We start from the raw sequence: 17,422 nt of genomic DNA on the forward strand, positions 1-17,422 counted from the left end.
TGCCCGACGGATCACTTCCTAGTGACGTGACGTGATCAGTTCCTAGTATATATTGCAATACTTGAAAATTACAACACAGCATTTCTTTGTGATTAGATTTTTCCGCAACAAATCATCAGGAGTCGTTCGAGTGAATACTCGTTCATTCATTCACGTGTCAGTCATGTATTCGGGGTGTTTTCGATCATTCGAAATAAAGACGCTGAAATTTTTTCTTAGTTTGGTGATCACATTCGGATAAGGGATCACCTGTATTTTATATATAATATATTTTATATATTTGTCTTTTATATTCATATATCTGATTTTTGCACATTATTAAATTATAATATATTTTTATTTTTCGTACCACTTTGTAGTTGTTTTCCCGTAATGAATTTACGTTCTTGAAGAAAAACCATTAGTAAAAAAAAACTAGATTTTTACTAAAGAAGAGAAGCGAATACACCTAAATGGCATGGCGATCGAAATATTAGTATTTTTTGTACTCACCAGTTTTATTTTTGCTAATTTTTCGATGAACATTTTTGTTATCCATGATGAAGATTGGCTCATAGGGTCTCGCTCGCTCGTTACGATACTACGTTTTGATAAGTTACGATAAGGATTTAAATAATGTCACATCAACAGGTATGCAATATTTTCTCGTCGGAGGAAATTCACTGTCAACAAGATTATTCTATTGTTTGACTTCTAAGTTGAATACAACTGCGTGTGAATCCTTAAAAAGAGAAAATATCATGTATTATTTATTTGAAAAGACTAATACATTAGGGAAATGTCGATTACATTTGTCATTGACGTGGCACTCTAGAACAAAAACACATCTCCTACGGGTTTTTTTTTCCTCCAACTTCTTATCACACGCCAAACTTTATTCACCTTCTCGGAACAAGATGTTCCGACTGATAATGTAACGACAAATGAAAATTACTACCGCAGACGGAGAGATCTGAATGTGTTAAAGTCCGGAAAAAATTTAGGCATTGTTGAGAATGGTTATGTGACGATCGACGACGGCTATAGCTGCTGTTGTTGTTGTTGTTGATGTTCATAGGCATCCAGCACGACGGCAGGAACAAAATGCAATGCGTTTCCTGATCGTTTTCCAAATCTTAAATAAGTTTACGATGGATTTATGGCTATAGTTAACTAGGTATAGGTGCTTTAAGATTCAAATGTTTTGATCCAAAGGTTTGATAGCAGTTTTTGCGAATATTTGTAAAATCTTCGGTTCTGAACGAAACCACTGACATATTAAAATCACATATACTTCCACATATCCATTATAGATAATTATTCCTACATTTTGGATAATGGAACAGTTATGTGAGTTAATGCGTCAGTTTCACGCTGAAAAAAGCTCTGGTTTAATGGAAGTCTATTCGCAGTAGTCCAGAAATTCATTCCAGCAAAATGGCAAAGATGGATTATATAGTTTTAGTTCCATATAGTTTTTCCTTTAAATTAAAGATCACACATTAGCGTGCATTAGATGCAAAAGAGCACTGAAATTGCAGCTATTAGCTAGAAATAATGTATGTTTTTTTCCCCAGAGGAAATTATTTATATGGTTTTTCTGCGTGTTTTGCATTGAAATTGAACACAAAGCACGAACCTCATTCGACCTCCCATGGTCTTTCCTTTGAGTTCGGAGACGATTTCACCATACGGGAGAAGATCTCGTCGGTTCATGAGAATAGGTCCGTACTCTTGTGCCTGAATGAATTAAAATTGGGGAAGCTAACGATGGATTCAGAGTTATGAGTTAAGTTTTCATTGCTTCATCCTCTCACCTCAACAGTAGATGGAATAAAGGCGGCGAGAACGAAAATTGCTAGCACCGTAATGAGTAGAGTGTGTTGCGGCTGCATTTTGCTTTGACGTTGACGTGAATAGGAGACCGTGTTCAGCGTATGAGTTTCCGTAGGGGCGAGGCCCATTCTATGAGGATACAAATACTCGATCAGTCAGTCTATCCTATCTTCGCTGATTCCGGTGAACGGAAATTGCACGGCAAATTGTAGGCGACACGACAAACCCCCGTAACGGACGCCGTTAATAGAAAAAAAAACGAGATACATGTGAGAGATATGAGAATTGAATGGAAATAAAACTGGAAATGAGTTGAAATTGAATAGCTAAAAAGAATAGTTTTCCGTAAGTCAATTTAATTGAATAAGTACATTGAAAGAAATTTTTGAAGTGTTTCATGGTTGCTCAATGAAATTCAAAGTGACTTAATTCTGAATTTCTCCATAGAATTCTCATCATTTTGCAAGATATAGATCCTATTCAGTTTTTTTTCTTCTCGTGTTTCCTTTTTTTTATGCATTTCTAGTTCTAATTTGCAATTTTTATACATGTGACGCGCAATGTGATGGAAAAACGTGGCGGAATATATTGACTTCTTAACAAGTAAAAATTAGGGAATATAAGATGAGGTTTCAGAAAAAAATTGTTTGTACTTTTGGCAAGAAAATGCTTTAAGAGAAGATTTATGAAGATTTATTCAAGTCTTTATTGTATTTCAACGCATTTGTCTTTGGAAAATAAACCACTCTTGGGGAGATTTCCATAAAAATTTTATTTTCTCTATCCTTTTTTAATCGCGTATTTTTATCTTTGTGAAATTTTCCGCTCGTAATGACGAATAACGTCATTGTACTGTTATGAGAGGGATGGTGAGTGATTTATTCCTATGTATTATGTAGAGAAAAAAATTGTTCTGCTCCAAAACTCCGTTCTAAAACCGAGTGATTTTTGAAGTCCTAGGAGCACGCTTTAGCTGATACGGTATGAAAAACTTATGTGAAGTGATTTAGTCCGTTAGCTTCGTCAATTCATTTCCACTGTTGTTTATTCTATAACTATTCTATAATTTTCTACACTAACTGAGAAGAATCCTTGAAGTGCTGTTTTTGACTAAAAACTTGGAAGTTTTACGGTTTTCTTCTTACTTTTCCGGGCGCCAGCTCCCTGAAATCTTATTTATATTTATCTATATCTTCATAGCAATTTTATTGGCTACTGGTTACGGGCTCAAAGAGGGAATTGAAGAATGTGTTCGGGATATTATGGATCGCTGGATGATGCATATCCTCTACAAATCAAATATAAAGTGACAGGGTTCATTCGCCAAGGGACCCGTTTCACGGCGGGCTATTGTTGGTTGTATTTATGGAATTTTCCTCAGGATTGAAACTACGTTATGCAGCAGCTGGGTAGCTAGCTATCTGGAAGATAAGTTGGGACTTATTTTCGATGGGAAAAGAAACTTTCTAAATAATTGCTGCGGATGAAAGCAGAAGAGATAGTAATTTAGTGCTAAATTATCGAGTAAGATGATTAACTTTTTTTTTTCTTTTTTTTTTCCTGAAGAAAAAGAGTTGAACATCGTCAGAGAAAAATTTGAATGGTTCTCTTTTGGAAATCAACCTTTTCTGGAGAATTTTGATCAATTTCTTGAAAATGAAATGAAACTGAAGTTTTTAAAATTGTTTCCTGGCTGAGCTGAAGTATCTTCCTGGAATTTCTATGGAGTGATAGTGGTATTTTGATCTGCAGCTTATTTTCGATGTTTCCAAGCAGGAAACAGGTTCGAATCAACTTTCTTTTCGTCATACATGGACGGAGGTGAGGTGTCTCTTTAGGAGGTGAAAATTTCTTGTAGTAGTAATTTGGAGTGAGGTTGTAGGCATAGAAATCAGAAACAAAGATAAGGGACCCCATTTCTAATTTCGTTATCATATATTTTCTCGGTTCAAGAAAAAATCCCAGGAACGCAAAACCTAAAGAAGAAAAACAAGCTGCTGCGGAAATATTCAATGTGTTTATGCTTCGACGCAAATGAATGAAAAGAATCAAGTGCTTTTGAATTAAAACAAAAGCCGTTAAATTAGCAACGCTTAGCTGGTTACTCGAAATGGCCGTAAGGATTATTTTGAGGATTTTTAACGTTCATGCGTAAGAACTACAGAACGTTTCCACTGAATTTTTAGTACTACCCAGCAGAGGATGTGGCCTACAATCGTACTCCTCCGATGTGGTAGAGGATACGGTAATGGGACAGCTGTTAGAGGTTTTCGGTTAGAAGAAGGATTTTGTGGTTTTCATAGGAGATAGCTAAAAATAGCCGTAAGAACTTCAAAATATTTTTCTTCACAACTAGGAATATATATATATATATATATATATATATATATATATATATATATATATATATATATATATATATATGCTATTAGAATTGGAGTGAAATTTTCATCGGAGACCATTTGAGGAGTTACTGCAACTGCTGAATAGATGAAACTAAATGGATGCTTAGAAAGGTGACATATCATTTGCAGTACTAATTAAATAATGTGTCCAAGTAATTTTTTTCTCAAAATTACTTGAGGATATATAATCACTAATGCAAATGATTAGATTTTTTTGAATAATAAAGTGGTTATTTTGCAATTTCATTTGCAAATATCCCAATGAATAGCTGTGTCAACATTAGTTGCAGGATGAACTGCAACTGAATGACACATCCCGAAATAAACGATAAAGAAATTCGCTAAAATTTACGAAGTGCAGTCAGTTAGAAGTTCCGTTGCCTGCATGTCTGATCGATCGGAGGTTCGAATCCGCCCCGATGCTCACCGAGCGTTTCATCCCTTAGTCGATAAATTGGCACCGGACTCGTTTGGGAGGATAAAAACACTGGCTTGACACATCGGCTGGCTCCCGCAAGTCATTCTACAGGCTATGGAAGCGCGTTCCCGAACCCCAAACGATTCTGAATTGATGTGAACGTGGTGGCGCATCCCGAGCGGATTGATTAACGCCAGACACTTTATTCTTTATCCTTTATATCCTTTATCCTTTGTTTATGGAATACTTCATGAGGACAAGGAGGACTTAATGATAACCTCATATAGGCGTCAGCTGCACTTTCAATGACATTAAACAAGATGATGTGATCGACTGTCTATTTGATTAATTATTTAAGAAGCTAGTAAATGTCGTGCTAATTTTTAAGCGAACTAACGAGCGATGCAGTTTCTATAGTGTTAAAAACTCTCGTCTGATCTCACTGAAAGTGTGAAGTTCGAAGAGCAAATTCTGAATGATTTTTTTTTGGATGAAAGTTTTAGATTTTTTCTTCTTAAAATGTGAGAAATGATTATGATCTATGACTTTCTAAGAGACTACGTGGAAGAGTTTGCGAAAAGTCATATCAAGTTCTGCATTAACGGATTTCTTTATGTGTTGCATCTTTATGTCATTTATCTTTATCTTATTTATCTTTATTGGATTATTTATGTGTCTATGTGTTGCAAAAATGAGATTTTTAAGCATAGGAGGATTTTTTTTCCATGATTTCACCTCCCACAGTCTCTTTTCAACAGAAAAACAAGCGAAAGAAGTAGAAGTCGACAAAAGTTTGAGATTACAAAATTCGATATTGCCGCTGTTTATTTTAGTTTTTAGTGAAACCTTTAAGGGAGACTTGCAGAATTTTTTCTGGACATTTATAAAGTACAAATTTTTGAAGTTGAAATTGAAGTTTTTAATGTTCTCAGCAAGTTGAAGTGACTGATATGATTTAGTACTAGGTTCAAAAAAAAAGTAACAGAGATGTAGGTGTACATTCAGGTCTGTCATAGTGGAGTGCTTCAAATGTACAACCAGTTTAACATCATCTCCTCATTTGTTCGAAATATGCTTATTCTTTTATTCTTTTAATTATCTTTCTTTTAATTTTCTAAAATAGATAGATTACAGTATAGTATACGTGAACGCCAAGGGCGGGTATGGTAGAGCCGTCCGCTGCACCCACACGGTCGGTGGTTCGAAACCGCCCTAGGGCAAACCAAGCCTTTCATCCCGACGCGGTCGACAAATTGGTACCAGACTTGTCTGGAAGGTTAAAAACACTGAGTTGATGATCGCCTGGCCCCGCAAGTTATTGCGTAGGCCATAACGCGTTCCAAAAAAAAAACTCTTAAAGGCATAACTCCACGAATCTGAGGTGCTACGGATTTCAGGTGGAGTATTCGTATCTGGGATGGGAGACTATGGAGAGGGGGGTGATTCCGTCTATTTCTTCCTAATTACCGTAAAAAAGGTCCCGAAAGATACGGCTTCATTCGTTCTTGCGCACTATTCTCAACAAGAAGTTCGACTGGAGCTCGCCAGCCTTGCGCGGCGCCGCATCTTCTGGGCCTTTTTTTTACGGCGATTAGGAAGAAATGGACGGAATCACCCCCCTCTCCATAGTCTCCCATCCCGTATACGAATACTCCTCCTGAAATCCGTACCACCTCAGATTCGTGGGGTGATGCCTTTAAGGATTACGAATCGCAGTAAAACGCGTTGGCGCATCCTAAGTGGATTGATACGTCAGTAACTTCATTGTTTTGTCCTTTTATACATAAACGCTAAATTTCGTGCTAAGAATTTTGTGATTTAGAGATGTGATATTCTTCAGAATCGCTATGATATATTATTTTACTGTGAATAGATTTCTAGATTTGTGAATTACTAAACGGAATTAATAGCTAAAAAAATGTCCCAATAACCGGTGAAAAATATGTAGTAGTGGAGTGTATAGTATGGGATTATTTCCGAGTTGGTACGGGCTACAGCTGGCTGAAATTTATTGTTGCATGATTCATTTATGACTTCATTGAATTCCCGGATGAAAAATAAAATCGGATTTTGTTTATGGTAATCTTGATATTGACCCAGCAAAAAGGACAAGTGGAGGGAGCCATTCATTTTGATGATGTTACCAAGGTCCTGTTGGACTCAGTTATCCTAGAAAGCTGAGAAAATCCCAATTTATCCCATATCTTAGGAGCAACGACGGCGCGAAATCACATTTCTCTGCATGACGTTGTCCGCTTCGCTTATTATAGCCATTATAACATGTTGAATGAGATTAATGAAAGAAAATGGATTCAAGAGAATGAGACTTTGCAAATTCTAGGATAATCGAACTGAGGATTTTCCTAGAAACCTCCTAAAGTAACCAAAGTGTACATATCTGGCTAGAATTTTGGTCAGCTGCACAGTTTTTACCCTTTTTTTTAACCTGTCATTAACCCGTACAGTATAGTGCTTGTTGTGTTTATTTCTACAGTTTAGCACAAATATGAGATAGTAGAAGTGTTCTCTTATGGAAATTGAATTATTATTATTATTATTATTATTAATTATTTTGTCTCATCGAATGTAAGCAGTTGATCAGGGCCCGTGTTCTAGTATCAGCATATTATTTATTTAATATTTACTTATTTAATTTATTAATTTTTAAATTAATTTATTTATTTAGCTGAATAAATGGATGGATCCGATTCCTATGCACATATTGCTATCCAGTAAAGGTCGGTACGCAGAGAATGTCCTCACTCTATGGAGATGGCAGAGATCTTGCCGTTTTCTAATATTGTATATGTAGATATAGTTGGGTAAAAATGACATGAAGCACGGACAATTGCGTAAGCGGCTACGCTTGAAGCGGTGCGGTTTAGCGTAGCGGTTGGGGTCGTGTGAGGACCTTATCCTCGTTACCGCCACCCATCTTTGCAGATAACCAAGGTCCTAACTCGATTTCAACCGCTGCGCTCCGCCGCACCGCACCGCACCGCTTCGAGCGCGCAGCCGCTTACGCAGCTGTCCATGTTTTGATGTGCTTCATGTGTCCATGTTTTGACTCGACTATATGTACGTGGGACGATTAGGTCTCGCAGCGATGTACCATTACGCTGAGATTGCGCGAAGAAAAAAACTAAATCGTTTTTTAAAGCACAGTTGGGAGAATAACATTTCAATCGCTTCATTTCTACCGTATCTTTTCTTCAGAAGACTTCAATGTTTTCATTGTTTTTCCATTGTATTTTTTCTTTACCAAGGAAAAATACAATGGATGTGAGTCGTCCCGAACTGTGCTTGCGCCTTGAGATTACCGTTGACATAAAATTTGCGTTCGATGCGACGAATGATATGTTGGTGATCGGTGAAAATCGCAAGGTAATTTGCACGGAGTTTTAAAATATTTCTGGAATTTCGCAAAACACATGGAATTCCTAGAATTTCACAAAGCACAGTATGGGCAGAACACACATCCAATGTATTTGTCCTCGGTTAACAATTGAGCATACAACAAGAAACGCAATGTAGCGTAAAGAAAACCAGAGGAAATAATTCCTCTTGTTTTTTTTATTTACGTTACATTGCATTTTTCGCAGTTTCATAGCGGTAATCATGTAAACAAGGGAACGGGATTTAAGTATTAAATTAGCGAAAATCGAAGAACGAGTACACAATAAGGACGCGTCCTTGTTTTTCCTCATGAAAACTTGTACTACGGTCTTCAGAGGTGGATACGGTATTGGAATACGGTGATGGTGTATTTCTGAAATTTGTCAAAAGTTCAGAACCCTTGTAGGATTGGTCTCGTATAGTGTAAGCTTAGCTGTGCAACGGAAATTGTTGATGAAAAATCCCAAGTGAGAGCTGAAGAGCTCTTCTGCGAAGCGTGAAGAGTTCTGTTGTCTCTTCTTTTTTCCTCGAAATCTTTTTCTCAACGTTTTTTTGAACAACGACAAATTTAGAATTCTCACTGAAATTCTTACTTTGGAGTTGTTTTTCTGCTGTGGATGAAATTTCCCAGGATTTACAGGAATGAATTCTTTTTTTAAAATGATATTTTGTGGTGCATTAAAGCAGCGAAACATGGTAAGTCGCGGAATTCCGTGCCTGAATGCTATGGAAAGCGCTGCGCTTTTTTCAAACATTGTTTTAATTTCGCTAGAAAATGTGGTAAATTAGATTCTTGCGCGTAAATCTGGTTTGTAATTTTTATTCGAAGGAAGTGAATTATTCAGCATTTCCCTGACTGCTAGTAATTTTTCCATGACATAGAAGGGAAAAATCCATAAGTTTGCATTAATTGCCCCCTCCTCTCCCCCTCCCCCTGACTGGCGGGAATTTTAGCGAACTGGCATTGCTTTCAAAAAAATTTTCTGATATTTTCACATTTGTAAGGAGGAGGCGGATTCAGACGGACGAAAATTTATAGCTAGCCGAAAGTGCATTGGTATGAATATTCATCTGTTTTTTTTCTTAGTTCATTGAAAATAAAAATGAATAGTTCGAAGGCGAATTTTCGTCCGTAAGCATTTTTCGTTTGAGATCTTAGATCAGGGTTTCTTTTTCTTTTTTTTTCTTGTGAAGAAACGTGGATAGCATCAAATTGTTGCTGTAAATTGGACATTTTTAGTAGGAGATGCACATACAGATAGATTTGGCACAGCTAACGAATTTATATAGGAAGGATAGACGAACAAAAATCTCATATGAATGGATTTGTCGTCGGCTGACCGAGACCACGCAAGCTGGTGTTAGACGCTAAGGATGTGAGTAGTAGAGCAGAATGCCAGGGCGTGATTCCGCTAGTGGGCGGGAATTGGCGGGGAAATGTTCTTTTTCGTTTGGCAAAAATGTGTAAAATTGACGAGCTGTTGAATTCGAATCCTTTGAAGAGCTCATAGCATTGAGGGGAGATATTTTTTTCTAGAATTTAGAAGAATTTCCTGAAAATTCCCCGGGGGAATTTTCACCCGCTTTCGCAACATTAAAATCAAATGGTAACACGTGATAGCGCGCTGATATAGACGGAATGTGATCACAAAAAAAAATAGAAGAAGGAAAAATGTGATTGGTGTCAATAGCGTTCTGTACAGTATACAGTAAGGTTTATTCGCCGAATAATTCGTGGAAGTAATCAATCACGAAATCCTCTACGAATTGAGCTTATAAATGACATTCTATTAGCATATCCTGGCTAAGAATTATTGTTTTGCACTTCTATTACTGACTAATTTCTTTTTGTAGTATTCCAACTAAACTCTCATATTTCCGCTGTCGTCTGGTCATAGGAAAAATTGTGATAACGTGGAAAATATACTTATATATGGGAGTAGTAGAAGCAAAGAAGGTGAATATCACGCCGATAGAAAAAAAACATTATTGGGGTCTGCGTACTTATTTATGAGCGTATTCCAGGATTTCCATGGACTAATATCTTTTTTTGGAGTAATATCGATTAAAATTAGCAAAAGAATAATTAAATAATCTGTTCCCACTTGATAAGTTGCCATTATGGATGATATTCCATGAAATCTTTGAAAAAAAAAATGAAAAAAAGTAAAACCTAGAAAAATTCTATGTACCATTTCTTCTGCTTGATTTTGAATCTCTATCAAAATACATAATCATCATGTGTACAGGGGAATTTTTGTGGAATTGCAGAAAAATGTAGAAACCGTTAAGAACACATGTGACAAAGTGGGGTGCGTGCGTTTTCACTGAGCATAGCATGACAATAGAAATTTAAAAAATAAATAAAACTACAAAAAATCCTAAATTTTTACTATAGTTTTGTTTATGAATTGCTGAATTTTTGGAAATCCAGGAATCAATAAAAAATCGTTGTACATTTTTCATTTGTGATTGAACGAATAATGATTTTATTTCAAACATCTGACGAAGAAATTTAAGCGTTGCCTAGTTTCTTGAATTGATTACTCCAGAATAGTTTCTATGGATGCGATGAAGAACGTTTAACGTTTTCAGTTTATTTTTCTTGTGGTTTCTGGCGATTCCACATAAATGTGACATTAGTGTGTGACGTTAATGTTGGAAATTGGTATGCTAAAATTGCTTGACATAAATTTTCCAAGGGAATTTCTACCCAACTTGGAACAAAAGTGTACGACTTTAATTTATACTCGTGTACTCCTGGAAGTCATTGAAATCTGTGTAATTTTACTCTCCTTCTGAAAATCTCCTTAAAAAATCTCCTAAAAAATTTTACCACTGCTTTTAAATACATTTGTATGATTCACTGGAATTTTGTAGTATCGCAGTAATTTGTACCATAAGCGATTCACCAAAAGTCACCAAAAACAAAAAAAAAAGGTGATTTTTTTCTTAAAAGTAAGGCTATGTGGATATTTTGATGCCATTACTGACAAAATATTAAATTTTATAAGGTATAATAGTCTCGCTTAAAGGTGGTGTATAACGATGTTGAGAGGTGCGAGTATTAGATTTTTGCTTGGTATGCAGAAGTCCCCCAAATATCTGCAGATTCCCGGACTTGGAATGATTTGCGTACTGTAGCTACTACAGTACCGCTAGTAACTTGTGTCCAAAAATCGGTTTCCGACGGATTAATCGGTCGAAATTATTGGAAATGGACAAAATTAGACTTTGGAAACATCAGTGGAAAGCAAATGAGCTGCTGATTTCAAATTCATTTGGAGATTTTAGTTTATAAATATAGCCCGAAAAGCCCGAAAATAGGGAAAAACTTTTGCTATCCTTTTTTTTAATTACTTCCACCACTCCGTAATCCTGGGGTTTGCTTATTCCTCGAATACATATCCCCGATGATGGAAAAGGTGTTCATGGTATTCGCTTTGTTTCCTCAACATTGAAAAAATTCCTAACATATTAGTAATAGGAAGATTATTTAGAACTTTTTGTAGAAAAAAAGTTAAATTGCATGATGAAGGATATTTTTTAAAAGCAGACATGGTGAAATAGATACTGTAAGGAGAGTTCTAGGAGCAGCACTAACAATTATTTAACGATAATGAGATAGTAGTGAGCTACTGTAAAATCATTTGTTTTTAGGGTCTTTTTAAGTAATTCTCTTAATTTAAAATTAAATATTTGAAGTCGTCCGAGTTTTTGAAGTGCCTTCTTTTAAAAATGTTTTATGCAAATCGTTTAACATCATCTGTTAATTAGTCTGTTTAATTTTCACACCACAATAGATGCATTATAGGAAAAAAGTAAGTGATACCGTATTTATTATTTACTAAACAGTATTGAATTTGATTTCATTCGTTAAAGAAATATCGAATTTCAAATTATAAACTGGAACATTATAAATTAATTATTATAAACTGTTTATTATAAACAATTGTTATTGTTTATTAAAAACTATTATAAACTGAACAAAGGAAGTTTGTTTTTTTTAATCTCATCATCAGCATTAATGAGATCCAGTGAAGATTCGTCTGGACGTCTATTAATAGAAAAATTTTGCATGAACTTGAAATTCAGGCAAAGTGGCGGTCTCGAAAAAGTTTCCAGCAGTCCTGTACGAATGTACAGGAATGGTTGAACGATAATAAATGTTGATTCATTGGCCTCTTTTAAGAAACCTAAATTTTCAATTTCTTTGGAACAAATAGGCTCGCTTGAAATTCAATCAAGAACGTCATTCACCACCACCTGTTATGGAGCAGAACATTAACTGTTCCCTAATGTTCCTGATTGAGTTCCGAGCGTAGATTATGAGAGGAAAAGCTTTACGGAAAGATGCTTGGTTATTATTTTATTTCTCGCTTATACGAACAGCAAAATCCAAGAGATGCAGATCTCGGATGAAAACCGCCGTATTGTTTGAGTTTGGCATCAGAAATTCGTCGAAATGGAAGGAAATGAAAATTAGCTGACTGAATAAGCTATCTGGACCATGTCTCTGTTGTTTAAAAAGAAAATATTGAAACTTGGCGAGGTGCCACAAGAATGAAGCTGGATTCCACACCTTTTTTGTGATATCGATGAGATTCAGATACTTTGGGATACTCAACTGAACCCTAATTATTTATTATTACAAATAATTAATAATATCCAGTTACTGTCATGAGGCGGGTATAGCAGAGTCGGTTGCGATGAGGTTCAGTTACGATCGAACTGGTTGTTGGTTTGAAACCGTTGCTCAGCCAACTAAGCCTTTCATCCTCCTTCCCCGGATCGATAAATTAGTCCCATACTAGTCTGGGAGGATAAAAACACTGACTTGACACAGCGGCTAGCCCTCGGAGGTCATTGTAAAGCGGCGGACGCATTCATAAATCTCCAACGATTCTGAATTGATGTCGAACGCATAGGCGCACTTCCGTAGGGATTGATTATTGCTGTGCAATTTATCCTTTCTCCCTCAAGGACTGCTACACTTTTAACTCAGAAAATGAGTTTGACTTAATCTCAAGGATTTAATCAACATGTAATAACCGACTTGTAATTAGTCCTTTTGTAAGTGCAAACTTTCATTAAAGAATTTCATAGTTTTTGAATTTGTCGACGACGCCAATGAACATCACTTAAAGGCATCACCCCACGAATCGGAGGTGGTGCAGATTTCAGGTGGAGTATTCGTATACGGGATGGGAGACTACGGAGAGGGTGGTGATTCCGTCCATTTCTTCCTAATTGCCGTAAAAAAACGGGCCGGAAGATGCGGCGCCGCACAAGGCTGGCGCGCTCCAGTCGAACTCCCTGTACAAAATAGTGCGCCAAAACACCTGAAGCCTTATCTTCCGGGCCGTTTTTTTACGGCAATTAGGAAGAAATGGACGGAATCACCCCCCTCTCCGTAGTCTCCCATCCCGTATACGAATACTCCACCTGAAATCCGTACCACCTCAGATTCGTGGAGTGATGCTTTTAAATTTTCATACATTTTCGAAATGAACATAGAACAGATTTAAAATTTAGCCATTATTAACTTATAGATGAGACGTACTTATTTATCCGGGACCCGCCTTATTGTTTTCTGGATTTTCGTTGAATATACATGCATATACCAGTCTGGGCGTCCGACTAAAGCCGAACTTCAAACTTTTTGTGGTGTTCGCTTCGCACGCCTTTATTGATCAATAAAAACTGAAAGTAGTGGGATTTTAAAAGGATGGAAAGAAAAAGTCCTAGGAGTATCAATCCACTAGGGATGCGCCACTGCGTTCACTTCAATTCAGAGTCGTTTGGGGTTTACGAACTTGTAACTGGCCTATAAAATGACCTGCGAGGGCTAGCCGATGAATCAACTCAGTGTTTCCATCGTCCCAAACAAGTCTGATATCAGTTTATGGACCCCGGAAGGATGAAGAAGGGTTTGTTTGACAGTGGAACGGTTTCGAACCATTCATCGATCGTGCAGTGAAAGCGCGACCTCTTATCGACTACGCTACAACCGCCCACAGTCGAATACAGTACATTCGAAATATTTCGATCGACTCGACAGCGCATTCGAATATTTTGAAGATAATTTTGAAGTGGGAACTGGTCTCCAGATAGCTCTCTGTCAAGAATGACAAGGACAGTAAATCTTTGGCCTAGAAAAAACGTAGGAAAGAAACGTAGGATTTCCACGAAATACAGATCTGAATGGAATGATTTCTGCAGTTAATAAAGCTGTTAGCTTTTTTTTTCGTCGTATCCTTTTTTCTACGACGGCGTTCTTCTTTGGCCAACTGATCAAGATTCATTGCTATGATTCGATTAGAGAATCTTCTTTTTTTCTTTTTTTTTTGAGCCATCGGTATCCCGTGGTGAAGAATGGCGGCTTCTAATCAAGTCATAGCAATAATAATTGATGAGTTGGCTAAATAAGAACGGCAGAAGCTGTCGAAGAAAAAAGGTTATGACAACATAGAAATTAGTGACCGATCAGATGAAGAGGGAGATGACAGGAAGATAGGCCTTTTGGAGTTATTCGATCCTTTCAGTTTTGGATCTCTTGATCCAAATCATTTGGGCAGATTTGTCGTAGATTATGGAAAGAAAGATGATTCCGTCCATTTCTTCCTAATTGCCGTAAGAAACGGCAGAAACGGAAGATACGGCACGTGCACAAGGCTGCCGCGCTGCAATCGAACTCGTTGTAGAAAATAGCGCCACGTAGCGCGCGAATCCGCATCTTCCGTGCCGTTTTTTACAGCAGTTAGGAAGAAATGGACGGAATCACCCTCCTCCACATAATCTACGACCTCGTATAAGCATAACCCACCCAAAACCCTCTCCACCCCAGATTCGTGGGGTGATGTGTTTAAGTATATTTTTCTATGATGAAGCAAATTGTGTTAAAACACTGTGAAAAGGAGTAAAGCGTAGGACTCATTTAACTGTCGCAGAACTCATTTAATTTGATTCATAGCATTCCCTGTGTCTTGAATTTAAGATTAACCCAGAGTTTGGATCAAGATCATATTTAGAAGTAAATGTGACAATTAGTCAAGTTTTTAACTATTCAAATTCAAAATTCCTGAAAACTTCATTCAGAAGGTTTTATTCTACGAAGACGGATTTAGTATTTTCTTTTTTTTATATTTCTTTAGAAACAAAAAAGTCAAGAATACATAAAAGCCTAGATGGGAGCACGGAATCCAGGAAAACTTTGCGCCTCTGCATCAAATTAAAGGGAAATATAGCGAAATAGATCAGTGGAGTGATTACCGAATATGATAATTTCTCGTTTCACGTCAAATTACGTAAATTTCCTACTGATCTGATGTTGTTTTAAGAATTTCGGAACGCTATTCTTTCAGTAATGCTTACTGTACTGTGTGTAATTACAAGTTGGCAGGATATAATCACATATAGTATTGGAAATTCTGGCGCTTCTCGTAATAGTAATGTTAATGATGATGTTTTTTTCTCCTATTATGGTGATGGTTATGGTACGATCGTAATGGAGAAGTATTATAACGTTAGTACTACAGTAGGAAATTCCCGAGGCAATATTTCGGAATTCCATCAGCAATCAAGCAAAGAGTTGCGTTTTCGGTGGTCTGATCTGATTTCCGAATGTTCTGGAAGTGTTTTGCTGCCATTCGTAAGAACCATGTTGTGAACGCCATCTCTACATGGGAAGAATCAACCCACTATCGAAAATTTCCTCGAATATGCCGGAAAACCCTCCGGGGTCGATAAATTGGTAACAGAGTTGTCTGGGAGGATAAAAACACTGACTTGACACATCAGCTAGCCCCCGCAAGTCATTGTAGAGGCCAGATACACGTTCGTAAACCTCAAACGATTCTGAACTGAAGTGAACGTGGTGGCGAAGGTCCCAAGCGGATTGGTTAGCGCCAGAAACTTTATCCTTTAATGTTATCCTTTATACCGGAAAAGAAAGAACCACCAGAAAAGAATTAAGAGCAGGCCAGTATTTGAATCGAGCTTGGTTTTTTCTTTGGTTTTTTTTTTCTCCTTTTTCTTTTCTTGAGCTGCTCACAGAAATGTTGCCTGGAATTCTTTGTTTTTGATTGATTTGTTCGAGCTGTGACCAAGTTTGGTATTGATTTTTCTTTACTAACTTCACTAACAACTAGCGTTTCGGCGTTATCGCCTTCGTCAGGGCCTGGAAAAGTCATAAAAAGCTATTAGTGAGTTATTCTCCTAAGCGCCCCATCACCCCACTGAAAACATTAAAACGATAGGCCATGACGATGTATGGGAAGAATCTTCTTGGAAGAATCCTTAGGTAGCGGATGCATACAATGAGACTTCACCTGGGGGAAAAAGTCGCCGATATCAAACAGCGATGAAAGTTAAGTCCAAATTTTGAAAAAATAATAAAAAAAGCATCCATATTATAAAGCAGAATGTGAGAGTGGTGGATTGGGAACGTAGTGATGTTTGTTGTTGATGAATTTCTACCTGAATTTGTTTGCTTAGAGATCTGATTTAATCTAATTTCCACGAAATGGGCCAATTTTTTCCCACGGGTAACCAATACGTAACGGTGCCTTCATTTTTATATCGAATTTAAATTGAAAGTCTTCACATCTACGTGAGATGGGCATGAAATTCCCCTGTATATCTTTGAATTTCAAGAAGGTGAAGAGAACTACATACATCGGCGGGAATCGTCCTAAATTACAACCTTCTCCTTATTATTATAAAAAAAATACTTAAATACCAAAGAGAAAAACAAAACATCTTCGCTACGTGTCTTGAAAATTGTTATTAACACAACTGTAATTTAATGTTACTATGACGACATGAATTTATCTTTTCTGGATGGAAAATTCTCTTCAAGACGAATGGATTAATTATATATGTCCTTACAGTCAGAATGCGTCGAGAGAATTCAACGTTTGAATTTCTTAGAAAAGAAGAAAATGTTGTTGTTAGAAAAAAAAACAAAGAATGAAAAAGAAAAATGTTAGAAAAAATAGAAAAAACTTAGATAAATCAAATGTAAATAGCTACATACCATACATGCGTAACATTTATTTTTACATTAAAATTTCATTGCGCAATTAGACGATGAAAATGGTAGCACATCCCGAAAATGCAGCAGATTTTTTGAAGTGCAGAGAATGTGCTCGCTTAGTGTTTTCAAAATCGTGCAGTAAAGATAAATTGCTCAGCTAGGTAAATTCTAGTTATTTGGATAAACGAATGTGGACAAATTCATCATAATAGCTCAGAAAAATTGGAAAAATGAAAAAAAAGCTCTGACAAAAAAATCACTACTATCAGCGAATATGGTCACTTGTAATCCTGCTCTATTCGCACTTGTAATCCAGAATAAGGCGAGTAAAACAGCATTGGTTGCATATTT

At 36.7% G+C, this 17,422-nt stretch overlaps 2 protein-coding genes across 2 annotated transcripts in view; one reads left to right on the plus strand and one right to left on the minus strand.

The window, feature by feature from the left end:
- Positions 1–1,020: 1,020 nt before the first annotated feature.
- On the minus strand, positions 1,021–1,943 carry RB195_020675 (uncharacterized protein; the record flags this gene model as incomplete). Its single annotated transcript, XM_013438126.2, has 3 exons — positions 1,021–1,114; positions 1,619–1,719; positions 1,797–1,943. The coding sequence occupies 3 exons, from the start codon at positions 1,941–1,943 to the stop codon at positions 1,021–1,023; spliced, it is 342 nt and encodes a 113-aa protein (XP_013293580.2).
- Positions 1,944–7,914: 5,971 nt separating this feature from the next.
- The window catches only part of RB195_020676 (uncharacterized protein), a gene marked incomplete at both ends in the record, with an annotated part of 39,097 nt that continues 29,589 nt past the window's right edge, over positions 7,915–17,422 (plus strand). The window contains one exon of the mRNA XM_064189073.1: positions 7,915–8,022. Within this exon, the coding sequence (XP_064044954.1) occupies positions 7,915–8,022 (108 nt within the window). The remainder of the gene's footprint in view (positions 8,023–17,422) is intronic.

This window comes from Necator americanus, chromosome II (assembly GCF_031761385.1).
Source record: "Necator americanus strain Aroian chromosome II, whole genome shotgun sequence".
NCBI lineage: Eukaryota > Metazoa > Nematoda > Chromadorea > Rhabditida > Ancylostomatidae > Necator > Necator americanus.